Source organism: Electrona antarctica (assembly GCF_951216825.1).
Source record: "Electrona antarctica genome assembly, chromosome: 11".
NCBI lineage: Eukaryota > Metazoa > Chordata > Actinopteri > Myctophiformes > Myctophidae > Electrona > Electrona antarctica.
In genome coordinates, this window is record NC_136792.1 from 43,105,889 (window position 1) to 43,119,647 (window position 13,759).

At 47.1% G+C, this 13,759-nt stretch overlaps 1 protein-coding gene across 1 annotated transcript; it reads left to right on the top strand.

Annotated features, from left to right (window-relative positions):
- Positions 1 to 559: 559 nt before the first annotated feature.
- LOC306933044 (ATP-dependent RNA helicase DHX8-like) lies at positions 560 to 4,275 on the top strand. The gene has a single exon (XM_079515032.1). It carries the CDS (start codon positions 576 to 578, stop codon positions 4,191 to 4,193), a length of 3,618 nt encoding a protein of 1,205 aa, XP_079371158.1. The 5' UTR covers positions 560 to 575; the 3' UTR covers positions 4,194 to 4,275.
- Positions 4,276 to 13,759: the final 9,484 nt, after the last annotated feature.

A 13,759-nucleotide genomic window follows, 5' to 3' on the forward strand; every position in this document is an offset into this window, starting at 1 on the left:
ATAACAATAAATGTGTAGTTGCACCACTCAGTTCACATGGGTGTGATTTTTTAATTACATTCTTACATTTTATATTCAATAAACTATTGAATAGTCTCTAAGCCTTATCATAAGCTCCCTCCCCCTGAGGGTACTTTATGAAACCTTGCGTTTTTGACACCTAACCCACTTTCCCCGTCACCTAACCCACTGTCACCTAACCCACTTTCCCTGTCACCTAACCCACTTTCCCTGTCACCTAACCCACTTTCCCACTTTTCGTGACATCAGCCCCTGTCTTGAGTGTGGTGTCTTGAGTCCTGTGTCCTATGTGCTGTGTCATGTATCCTGTGACTTGCTGGGGTCCTGTAGGATTTGAGATTGTTGAAGATACCGTGTGCGTTTGTTGCTGTTTAGTCTGCTGTCAGAGTGATGTGTCATTATTCCCATATAAGGAGATCCAGATACTGTCAGAGTGATGTGTCGATATTCCCATATAAGGAGATCCAGATACTGTCAGAGTGATGTGTCGATATTCCCACCTGCCTGTGTAGTACCCTGTAAAAGGGGAGATCTCGTAAAGTAAACACAAAAGAATGGCTGCCTTAGAAGAAATAAAGCGTCTTGAATATCTGTCCTTGGTGTCCAAGGTGTGTACGGAACTGGAGAATCACCTGGGAATAAGCGAGAAGGATCTTGCTGAATTCGTCATTAACCTTGCCGAAAAACACGAGACATTCGACGCATTCAAATCCATTCTGTTGGAAAATGGAGCAGACTTTACAGATACCCTTATTGGCAATTTGCTCAGACTTATCCAAACCATGCGACCATCTACAAGTAAAGCACCTCCGCCGAAACCAAAGAATGAGAAGGACAAGCTGAGAGAAGCATTTCCTGGTTTATGCGTGCCAGACGATCCTCATTGGCGAGCGTCACTGATGCAGATTTCCTCCAAGGATCTTCCAAATCAAGATGATCAGAGGGTTGCGGAGGCCGTCATGAAAGAGTTGGAGATGTTCATGCCCAGTGTCAGTGGTACAAGCTCTGACAACAGATCAGGCAGGGACCAGGAGGACAGAAGTTGGGAGAGAGATGGGGGTGGCGGCCGGCACCACCACCGGTCCCGCTCGCGGTCCAGGTCGCGAGAGCGAGACGGAGACACCAGCCACAACAAACGCAGGAGGAAGCGGAGCCGCTGGACCGACCGCACACAGAGTCCGCGCAGAGACGAGGACGGGGACAACCCCAAGGACAGACTTGATGAGAACGACCCTGCGTACCGCTGGAACAACAGACACAACTGGAAGGACAGACACGTAGAGAAACCACCGCCGGACGAGCCCGTGGTGGGGGACATCTACAACGGCAAGGTCAGCAGCATCATGCAGTTTGGCTGCTTCGTCCAGCTGGAGGGACTCAGAAAACGCTGGGAAGGTTTGGTGCACATCTCTGAACTTCGCAAAGAGGGACGAATAGCTAACGTGGCTGATGTTGTCACCAAAGGTCAGAAGGTCAAGGTCAAGGTGCTGTCGTTCACAGGGACCAAAGCCAGTCTCAGCATGAAGGACGTGGACCAGGAGTCGGGGGAGGACTTGAACCCCAACCGGCGGAGGAACCAGGTTGTCTTTGGGATCGGTGATGGATCCATGAGGAACCCTGACCGGCCGGTGGAACCAAGCCTGCTGGAGCTGGAGGAGAATCCCACTGAGCGCAAGAGGCTCTCCAAGATCACCGACCTGGAGAAGTGGGAGATCAAGCAGATGATTTCAGCCAACGTTCTGCCTAAAGAGGAGTTCCCTGACTTTGACGAAGAGACGGGGATCCTCCCTAACATAGATGATGATGAAGATCAAGACCTGGAGGTTGACCTCGTTGAAGAGGAGCCACCGTTCCTGAGAGGACAGACCGAATTCACCATGAACTTGAGTCCTGTCAAAATTGTCAAGAATCCAGACGGCTCGATGTCTCAGGCGGCCATGATGCAGGGCGCCCTGTCTAAGGAGAGGAGAGAGCTGAAGCAGGTGGCTCGCGAGGCAGAAATGGACTCCATTCCCACGGGCCTCAACAAAAACTGGATAGACCCCATGCCAGACTATGAAGGGAGGCAGATTGCAGCCAACATGAGGGGGATCGGGGCAATGCCCCTTGATCTTCCGGAGTGGAAAAAATACGCTTTTGGCGGAAACACGGTGTCCTACGGCAAGAAAACGGAACTGTCCATCTTGGAGCAGAGAGAGAGTCTGCCCATCTTCAAACTCAAAGATCAGCTTATACAGGCGGTCCATGATAACCAAATCTTGATAGTAGTGGGAGAGACGGGCTCCGGCAAAACCACCCAGATCACCCAGTACCTGGCTGAGGCCGGCTACGTATGCAGGGGCAAGATAGGCTGCACTCAGCCCCGCCGCGTGGCCGCCATGTCTGTGGCCAAGAGGGTCTCTGAGGAGTACGGTTGCTGTCTGGGACAGGAGGTGGGCTACACCATTCGTTTTGAGGACTGCACAAGCACGGAGACGAAAATTAAGTACATGACCCACGGTATGCTGCAGAGAGAGTGTCTCTTAGACCCCGACATGACTCAGTACGCTCTCATCATGCTGGATGAGGCCCACGAGAGAACCATCCACACTGACGTGCTGTTTGGCCTGCTCAAGAAGACTATACAGAAACGTAAGGACTTGAAGCTCATTGTGTCTTCAGCCACACTGGACGCCGTCAAGTTCTCCCAGTACTTCTGCGAGGCGCCCATCTTCACCATTCCTGGAAGGGCGTACCCAGTGGAGGTCCTCTACTGCAAAGAACCAGAGACTGATTATCTGGACGCCGGCCTCATCACAGTCATGCAGATCCACCTGACTGAACCTCCAGGTGATGTTCTGGTGTTTCTGACTGGTCAGGAGGAGATCGACACGGCCTGTGAGATCCTGTATGAACGGATGAAGTCACTGGGACCTGATGTTCCTGAACTCATCATCCTGCCCATCTACTCCGCCCTGCCCAGCGAGATGCAGACCAGGATCTTTGACCCTGCTCCCCTAGGCAGCAGAAAGGTCATCATTGCTACCAACATCGCCGAGACATCTCTGACCATTGAGGGGATCTACTACGTGGTCGACCCTGGCTTTGTCAAGCAGATCGTGTATAATTCCAAGTCTGGCATTGACCAACTAGTGGTGACTCCTATATCACAGGCCCAGGCCAAACAGCGTTCGGGCAGAGCTGGTAGAACAGGCCCAGGAAAGTGTTACAGACTGTACACTGAAAGAGCCTACAGGGATGAGATGCTGACCACCAACGTGCCTGAGATCCAGAGGACCAACCTGGCCAGCACTGTGCTGTCTCTCAAGGCCATGGGTATTAATGACCTCGTAACGTTTGACTTCATGGACGCTCCTCCCACGGAGACACTGATCACAGCCTTGGAGCAGCTGTACACACTGGGAGCTCTGGACGATGAAGGCCTTCTCACAAGGCTGGGGAGAAGGATGGCGGAGTTCCCTCTGGAGCCAATGCTGTGTAAGATGTTGATCATGTCCGTCCATCTGAGTTGTAGTGAAGAGATGCTCACCATCGTGTCTATGCTGTCTGTACAGAACATCTTCTACAGACCCAAGGACAAGTCAGCCCAGGCTGACCAGAAGAAAGCCAAGTTCTTCCAGCTTGAGGGAGACCATCTGACTTTACTGGCCGTCTACAACTCCTGGAAAAACAACAAGTTCGCAAACCCCTGGTGCTTTGAGAACTTCATCCAGGCACGCTCCTTAAAGAGAGCCATGGACATCCGTAAACAGATGATGAGCATCATGGACAGACATAAGCTAGATGTGGTATCCTGTGGGAAAGCTGCCATGCGGGTCCAGAAAGCCATCTGCAGCGGTTACTTCAGGAACGCAGCCCACAAACACCCTCAGGAAGGCTACCGTACCCTGATAGACCAGCAGGTGGTGTACCTCCACCCTTCTAGTACACTCTTCAACCGACAGCCTGAGTGGCTAGTGTACCATGAGCTGGTGCTGACCACTAAGGAGTACATGCGTGAGGTGACCACCATTAACCCACGCTGGCTGGTGGAGTTCGCCCCGGCCTTCTACAGAGTCGCCGACCCGACGCGCCTCAGTCGACAGAAGAAGATGCAGAAACTGGAGCCTCTCTATAATCGCTACGAGGAACCCAACGCCTGGAGGATCTCCCGCGCCTTCAGGCGACGCTGATCAACTGCCTTTTGCAACTCTGTTGTTTTTACCACAGGGACATACAGTGGGGTTCATATTGAGAGCTGCCAGCTGACAACATTCTTGAGCCTTTTTCTGATTGTCCAAACAATGTTTGAGGTCATAAAATATGACATCATTTATTTCCTTTTGTTAAGTGAATGATACTGTCTTTAATAACTGTATCCAGTTGTAAGTGTAGGTATACTCTATGAAACATCAAACTCCAGTTGTAAGTGTAGGTATACTCTATGAAACATCAAACATGCGTTTCACTTCAAACAGGGAAGAAATACACAAACCTAGACAAACGTTGCTATTGACTGTTCTCCTTTTAACTATTTAACATGTTTACATTTATTTAATGTCACAAAACGGTTTACATTTATTTAATGTCACAAAACGGTTTACATTTTCAGAAGGCTTATGAGACTTAATCTCCTTCACAGAACATGTTTACATTTATTTATTTGCTAAATGAATTGTCCATCTGGATCACTGCCATGGATCCCAGCTATATCACTCTATCACTCTATCACATCTGCCCATATATGGGTATTCAGGTAATGGGGAATTCCCAGCTGATACCCTAATACAATCTCTATTATGCCCATATATGGAGATCCCTTTTGACTGATACCTGTTCATTCAAACTCTAGACGGGCCTGCCCCAAAGTTATTAGTGCAGCCGCGCCCGGCAACCATGGAAAACTATCACAAATGTGATGAGGGCAGCACATTTGAGCACATTTGGGAAAGTGGCTATGGCCGTTTTGAGCCCAAGGAGTGTTTTTTGTGCAATAATTTTTGCTTGGAATGGATTCAGAATCATGAAAACCCCCTAGTTTGACATGTCACATGCTACTGAAAGCAGAATTAATTTTAGGTAATTTTGCCTTATTGTGCCTTAACACGTTTTTGATGATGGCCATATGGATTTGGGGCTTTCATGAATTTTCCCCGCATTTTTGAGATTTATATGGGGGCTCAATTTGTTTTTTAACCTTAGATGATAAATCCACTGAGAAACTGACCTTTGCTCTCCGCGGTCATGGAAGTATCAGATACGACCACACTAAACCCTGTACACTCAAGACATGCTCCTTATATGGCCAGTACAGAATGAATTCTATGTTGATCTGACCCCTCATGCCAAAGCGCCAGCGCCAGCATGGGGGGTCAACAAGGCAGATAGCTAATGTTTTTATTTATTTATTTTTAGCTGCGTATGCTTTTTCAATCAGATTACATTTTACAGTGTACCAGGGCCGGATTTAGCCAGCCCCACTCAGGTGGGCAGACAGAATTGTAAGGGGGGGGGCGACTCCGCCGGTGCGGGTGGGGTGTCAAACCCACATTGGGTGGGCAGGACGCACGTTTGGGTAGGAAGAAAATAATAATTTGTGTTCTAGTGTAGTAGAGTGGCTCAGAGCCTAATCCTAATATCTCCCCTTTAGCCTAGTGGTTAGCATGTTTGGTTTTAGTATCCCTTCACGCACGGGAGACCAGGGTCGAATCCCGGATGTCACCCTTTTGAGCGAGTTGACAAGTGTGACAGGGTCAGTCCCAGTATTTTGAGCTGAAGTGCTTCAGCAAATGCATACTAGTGTTCACTGTAGGTGAATCATTTTGACAAGAGGAATTTCAGACATCAGAAAGATTTCTATTTTGGAGTGAATACCTTGCGAATGAAAGCTACGGTATCCTCACGGCCACTAATCTAATGAATCTAATCCAATGCAGAGCTCGTCGTTGCCATACTAGACCAGTGAATGAGTGAGTGCAAGCGTTTTGCTCTCAGATTGATGCCACATATATCATTTCTGACAGGTCTCGGGTTGAAGGATAAAGGAACGAGGCAACAAAGCCTCGCTATCGGTTTGGTCACGCTGCCATGTGAATAACTGTGGACAACAAATGTGTGCTCACAACCAAGGTGAATCTGGCTGTCAGTACGCATCTGAGTGGGCTCCTCTGTGGCTGAGAGAAACAAGGGAAGAGTTACACCCCCACAGGGAAGGGATTTCGCGTGGGCCGAGGTGCAAGCTTACAAAGCGGGAGGAGCATCACCTACCTTTCCCAAAGTGGGATTTGCAAAAAGGAAATGCCTGGCTAGGTTTAGTCAAAAGCAGCTCTGATGATGGGAAGACAAAGGGTACTTTGCACTCTCATCATCCCCAGGGCATACACACTCCAAAGCACCGCTTCTCAGCTTTACTCCCAAGCAAAACCTCCCACCCCTCACCGTGCACCTGCATGGGCTCTCCCCGCCTGACGGCTCTTTTAACGATCTACAGTCTATTTCTTCTTCCGCCACGTTTTGCAGTTCTGGCAGTTCTGTGCTGTTGCTTTCCACGAAATTCGGCAATATGGTAGAGGGTAATGGGAAATGGCCAAGAACTGAAGCTCCCAGTGATTCGTCAAAGGACCTCTGACCTTTAGATCTCCCAATTATATAATTGCATGAATTATGATCCCCTCTATCCACTCCTGGGATTTTTGTAGCCTGGTTTGCCACTCCCCCTTGACATCGTATTTCCATTAATTTGTCCCAAACTCTTCTCCCTTCTGGCTCCAAAACTACGGAATGCACTTCCCATAGCAATCAGAACTGCATTCCATTTTAGCCCATAGCACTTGCCCTAGCCTCGACGACCTACAGGCGTATGCATAGGCTCAATTTATGTAACTTAAATAGCATTTTATGTAGGCATAGTTTCATTATATATAGATATTCCACTGTTAGGTTCTTAGCTTATGTATGATTCATGATGACTCGTTTTTTGTTCTTGCTTACTCTAATTCTCTCTGGATTAAGATGCTAAATGCCTAAATTGTAAATTGTGCGGAAGAGTCTGGACCCTGCTAATGCATGGTTGGCTGCAGGAGTACAGCGTTGACAGACAACCCCTTCAGCCAATCAGCGTAACAAAAAAGTGACGTCATCTCCAGTCTCGATTCGAGCACGGAACATGGACCCTGATTGGGTCCAAAATCTGGAGCCTGCTAATGCATGGTTGATTTGTGGGCGGGAGTGCAGCATTGACAGACAACCCCTTCAGCCAAAAGATATTTGCAGCAGGACAAGCAGTTTGGTTATCAGTGTTTCTATAGCTTATTGTGCACATTGCCTAAACGTTTTTCTTTATTGCTTTATTGCTTTTATTGCTTGGCCCCATCTTATTGCTGCTTGCAGATATATTTATCTTTGTACCTCTCCATCTATTTCTCCCTTAATTTACTTTCTCTTCCTCCCCCGAACAGCCTGATGGGTCTCTTATTCTAATCTCCATCCCTGTCGAATATACAGCACCTCCTTCTCCTGACTACTCTTTCTATCCTCCCTGCACCCTAAAGGCTAAGCCTTTTTCTCTCTGCTGTATGTGCTTTGCCCTCAAAGGTACAAATGACGAATGTTGATAAAACATTTTCCATTGTAGCAGTTATTTCAAGACAATAGGCCTACATGGAAACGATTAGACTTTCATCTCAAACAGTTCCTATAATCCCAGAATTTAATTGGTTTAATCTTTACTAATGCAGAGGAATGTCTGGTCATTGTACCCCTCACTATGTCTCAGGCTCTCTCTCTCTCTCACGCCAGGGCTCCACCGGACGCGTTGCGTCTCCGTCGCGTCGCGTCAAAAAACGCACCGGTTCAATTTTAATGCACGCGTCGCGTCTCCGTCAACGCGGGCAGTGGAGCCACCCTTCATTGATTAAAAAGGGAACATTCCCTGACGGTGACGGAGACGCGACGCTGACGCGCCCGGTGGAGCCCGGCCGTCACTCTCTCTCTTTCACACTCTCTCTCTCACGCGTCGCACACGCACGCACGCACGCACGCACGCACGCACGCACGCACACACGCACGCACGCACACACGCACACACACACACACACACACACACACACACACACACACACACACACACACACATCTTTTTTTCTCTCAGATCAGTTGGTGGTAGAAACCTTGTTCTCAGAGAGTCTGGAGGCCAGACAGCTGATCAAACATGTAACATACAGAACTACAGAGGATGGCAGATTGTATAGACCTATATGGGGCAGATTGTAGAGACCTAATGTGATCTCACATTTCTTCTCAACCCCCACCTAACACCAGCAAGAAGAAGAAGAAGAAGAAAAAAAGGAACCTTGGTCAGGGCCTTGGCTTGCCTGACCTTCAAAACACACTGGGGGAAGCCGACTCTCGCTAGACTTCCCCTTATATCATCGCTACAGTATCTATTTGTCAATGTGCATGACCGCTGCTCAGGTAAAGACTGTCAAACTCTGACAGGTGCAGAACTGGTCTTGTTAACACATAGTTTTCAAATCCCCCCAGTGATGGTGGTTATTCCCAATGGGAGGCTGCAGCTGCACAACCTGTCTTTGAGTCCCAGGTACAGCACATCCCCACAGGGAGTGGAATCCTACAGGTTGTCTAATGAGGCATATAGCTCCAGTGTGCACACTTTGGTCCGTTTGGGAGATGGGCATGAAATCCCCATCCCCCATTACATAATCTGGATCCCACTATGAGAGGTCCTCCTGAGGCAATGGTGTCCACATATAGTAGGGAGGGTTCATCACAATTAAATGTCAGCATATTTTCCACGTTGTGTTTGTCATTTCCACCCCCCATTCCCAGGGGCTTTGTCATTAAAAATGTCTTCACACCCCATCATTTATTATTTCCCCAATAAGAGACCTTTATTTGCAATCGGTGGCTTTTAGTTCTGAAGGTTGAACCTGTCAAAATGGTCACAATTCCTACTGCACAGAATATCAAGCAGGATGTCTGTGCGCGTGCGTGCGTGCGTGCGTGCGTGTGTGCGTGCGTGCGTGCGGCCCTTTGTGTGTCTTTCAGAAATGTCTGACTGGTGCTCAGCAGACTGGAAGCTGACTGACAACGTGAGCCTGTAGTATGCCCTCCATTCCCAAACAAGTCATCCACTTCCTGTTTTTTTTAAGCAGCATCTAGTGGAGATGTGCGTCAGTGATTGTCAGGTAGCATTTGGAGAGCCCTCGCAATCTGTTTGCTATGCTCAAGCCTCACTCTCAAAACACTCTTTACACCCCCTTATTGTTCTCTTCTCGTTTTCATTTTGCTGCTGTTGAGCAACAAGTTCATTGAGATTCAGAAGGCGCCGCCATGGCTCAATGGGCGCCGAGAACGAGGGGGAGATTGAGAGATCGACAGGGAGACACGGTTGAGGGGGATTGAAAAGTCAACGACGAGAGAGAGAGAGAGAGAGAGAGAGTATGCACGTTAGAACCTCATGCACGATAGAACCTCCAGTCGCCTGGCACACTTGATGAATAAAAGATGGACGCCAGACGTCTTATAAACAACAACAGAGCATAATTAGCTCACTTCCTCCTATTTTAGAAACACTTTTGGTGACATTTCCTTTGTGCGGGTGCTTTCATCAACCTCGCCCTGTATGCTTTACATCTCGCGTTTCCTCTCTCCGTCTCTCTCATCCGCTCTCTCTCGCTCTATCTCCTTCATAAAAAAAACACACTTCCATAGGAAATAATATGTGCAGCTGCAATGCTGTATGGAAATCAAACAGACTGACATACATAGTAGCATTTCCCAGGTAATTGTCACTGTGTACTGGTATAGGAAACTAATATAATCACTGTTTGCATCCCGCCGTGGCTGTCAGGGGAGCCGTATTCTTGGGAGGTGGGAGGGTACTGCATAAATTCACATGTGCGCGTTAGTGCTGCACAATTAATCGAAAAAAGATCGAGATCTAGATTCAGACACCTGTATGCGATTTCATTTCTGAATTTGAGCAAGAATCGTGTAGCACTAGTTGGCTGTCCAGTTCATTTTAGTTACTCTTTATTTTTTTTCTGCAAGAGAGAGACTTTTAAGAGAGGTTTAAGTCAAGCACTTTGATGTCTGTTTAAAGCCACAGTAGTTGGCTCCAGGTGCCACAGTTTCAATTGTGACGAAGGTGCAGTTAACACGAAGCCCGCCGTTCACGTAGATCCCGTAAATAAGCTTTAGTCTGGCCCCCCGCCGAACCCGTAAGTTACGTGATAATAAGGGTCTTTATATTATTTAATCAATGTTTCGATCGGATCAAGTCGATAGCCGAGTGCCGTTAGCATCCCAGTGTAAAGTGTGACACTGGACCGTACCATATTAACTTGCGCGCGCATCCACATGCGTTCTATGTGCTGCTTTTAATGGCCTTTATCTCCAAATCGGCGCAATGAATGTCGTTTCTGGTCAAAACAAGGTTTTTCAACGGCCGACAGCCAGCACTGTGATACTCGCGGTCGGGTTTTTTCTGCACCCAGCGAGAGAACAACAACCGGTCAAGACACCACCACGCACACCATTACGTCATCGGATAGTTGGCCCTTCAAAATAAGGGTTGAAAGGGGGAAAACCTTGGCGATGCGCGATACATTAATATACCAGAAAGATGCCTGAGGGTGAGAAGCATCCGCCTCGTTATTATGGTAGAACCCTCAGGGCATCATTGTAGGCCACTTAAGCCTCCGCATGCTACCTTTCTTGTACTGTATGTGCACCGCAAGAAAGCTGTCTACACGGGAGTGCAGAATGCTTTAAAAAGTGCACACTTGACAGGACCTGACAGGACATATTACTGAACCTGCGAAGCAGCACATTAGCCTGATGAAAACACCAGTATATGCACAATACTATATGTGCTTAGCTATGCCTCTAACCTCTAATTTCAGTGATTGACCAATCAGAATCAAGCATTCATGTGTGTGGGGGGGGGGGGGGGAACATATGCTCAACAAATTACATGCACAATAGGGACGCAAGGTTGAAACTAAGTGGTAGGTTCTAATTTACCTCTGTATTGCGAAATGACTGCATACAGTATATTGCAAGTCCAATGGCACCCTATACACCTGGTCTTGTCTTTTTTGTTTTTGTGATCAAGTTTCCCCCACCCCACAGGTTGAACAGCAAACAGATGAAAAATTACAATACAGCAAAAAAATTAAGCAAGACAGTTACTTTACCATTGGAAAAAAAAAAGTAAAGGAAGAAAAGAAAATAGTCATCGAGATCCTAGTCTTGTCTAATTGCACACTCTTTGTACAGTAACAGTACTTTCCCTGCTGTTGGGTCTGCCTGATTATTTATAATAATTTCCATTGTTTTATATATACTTGGAATATCAGAAGGGTGGATTTTGTCACATGGGACAGTAGCTACTCAGAAAATGTTAACACACACCAAAGTATTTGGAAGAGTTTTTATTTTTTAGAATAGTTCTCTATATGACTGACATTATACCTTATTGCAGAGAATTTAGCTGATGCATTCCACCCACCAGGCGCCCACCAAGTTAGCCTACATTAAAAAACACTTATGACTGGAGTTCATACGCAGTTCATGTCCTGAAATGCATCATTCACCAACTTCTTCTTCGTGGGTGAAAGTCTCTCAGTTGAATAAGCTCCCAGCGTTTGCGGTTTACGGGAAAACAAGGGAAACAAACCAGATACAGTATGTGAAGTATTCCTACTATGGGTAGAGTGAATACAATCAAGACAAGTGCAATTTTTGAGGTATTTTTACTTTCTTAAAGGTCCTACAACATTCAAATTCAACTTTTCAAAAAATTAAAATGTGTTTTTTTGCACTCCCCTATGTGTTTTCTATCCCCACAAATATGCAATCTTGAACAATCAGGCTTTCTCATCATATAGGGGATTTTTTGGAAATTGTTCTCAGGAACAGGTCAACTGATTTGGTGGTACCTGTGATGTCATCTGTATTGCCTATACTTTGTATAATTCCATTTCATTTCATTGTTGATTTTCCAAGCTGGAATGGAAAGAAATGGCAGAACTACAAAATGGCAGAACTACAAGCTCCCAATGCGTCGCAATGTGACACATTGTGAGCTTATAGATCAGTTTTTTTTTGTTTTAGATTTCTTATACATGTTTAACTTGAACGCAGCCCCTAGCCCAGGGTTCCCCAATTAATTTTCCTCGAGGGCCATATTTTGACTAGGGTACCAGGCTGGGGGCACGCGTGAGGTCGAGGTCTTGCCCTGAAAATTCATTTTCAGGGCAGGACCCCATTTGAAAAGGATGCCCAGTTTGACATGCATAGGCTACTGACCCCCATTTAATGCCATTTATATCTGGTACCCCCCCCCCCCCCCAAAAAAAAAAAAAAAAAAATGTTTTTTTTTTTTTTTGAAATTCTTCCGCGGGCCGCCAGGGGGCGCTCCGCGGGCCGCAAATGGCCCGCGGGCCGCCTATTGGGGAACCCTGCCCTAACCCCTGGAACGCTTTCCCTGTGGAGATTGGCCACGGGCCATGTCCAGTCGCTCCTTCTGTGTGTTTTTGGTCCGCACTGAAGGAAGCCATGGTTTGTGTATTTATTTCCCTGTTGATGTATAGAGCGTCCTTGGCTTCTCTTGAAAGTACACAACACAAGTCATTTAAAATGTCTAATGATGCCGATGCGATAACCCTGGGGTAATCTGAGGCTATACCATTAGGCTTTTGGCAGGCTAGGTTTACCTCCCTTCACACCTTGCGCACACGCGCACGCACGCACGCACGCACGCACGCACGCACGCACGCACGCACGCACGCACGCACGCACGCACGCACGCACGCACACACACACACACACACACACACACACACACACACACACACACACACACACAGTATGTGGTAATATACGGTACACAACCTCTTAACAACATCTGCACCACCCTTCCATCAGAGGCAGAGTGCTGTAAAGTCTTCTGGCTCCAGGCATTGCTTGAGGCTCTGAGCAGGGAAGAGGGGAGGTGAGGGGTAATGGAACCAAAGACGAAGGTTAGTGCATTGTAATGAGCATGAATGTGCTGTGCTCTTCGAGAGGTGATGCTGTTGGTTCATTTAGCTCCCTCAAATGGATACAATGAAGCCCGGTTTGGTACATAAAGTTAGGCATAACACTATGGGTTTAGCTGTGGAGAGTCCTCCTGCACTTCCTGTTCATCCTGAGTCTTTTGGGGTCATTTGGGGTTCCAGGTGATGGCAATAGCTTTCACAATATAATGAAACCTAAAGGAGCCCTCTCAAATGTCTCAATTTACTGTAAAAGATAAAGTATAGCTAAGATCCTGCTGGCTACAGTACGTTGAGCACCCATTCCCGCATAGCGTAGCTATCCATGGTGCTGAAGTGTTTTGCATTTTGTCTGCTACCATTTCAGTGTAAATGCAGCCTGGACTACTCTGAAAAATTGGATTGAAAGGTGGATTATCCACAAGGATGGCTATCACATTATCCATCTTTCAAATGCACACAGTGTTTGCGAGCCCCTGGACGGCATGAAGCATGGCAGCCTTGAAATTACTGATGCCAGATTCTTGGTTCCAATGTAGTCTGAAAAGTCACCTCTTCAGACTCCATCTTACCCCGTAGCACTTGCACTATAGCCTCAACGACCTTACAGGCATTTATGTAGACATAGCACTCTATAGTGTATACTATAGTTTCATTGATATGCTATACTTTTAGACAGATGTTAGGCTCTTAGCTTG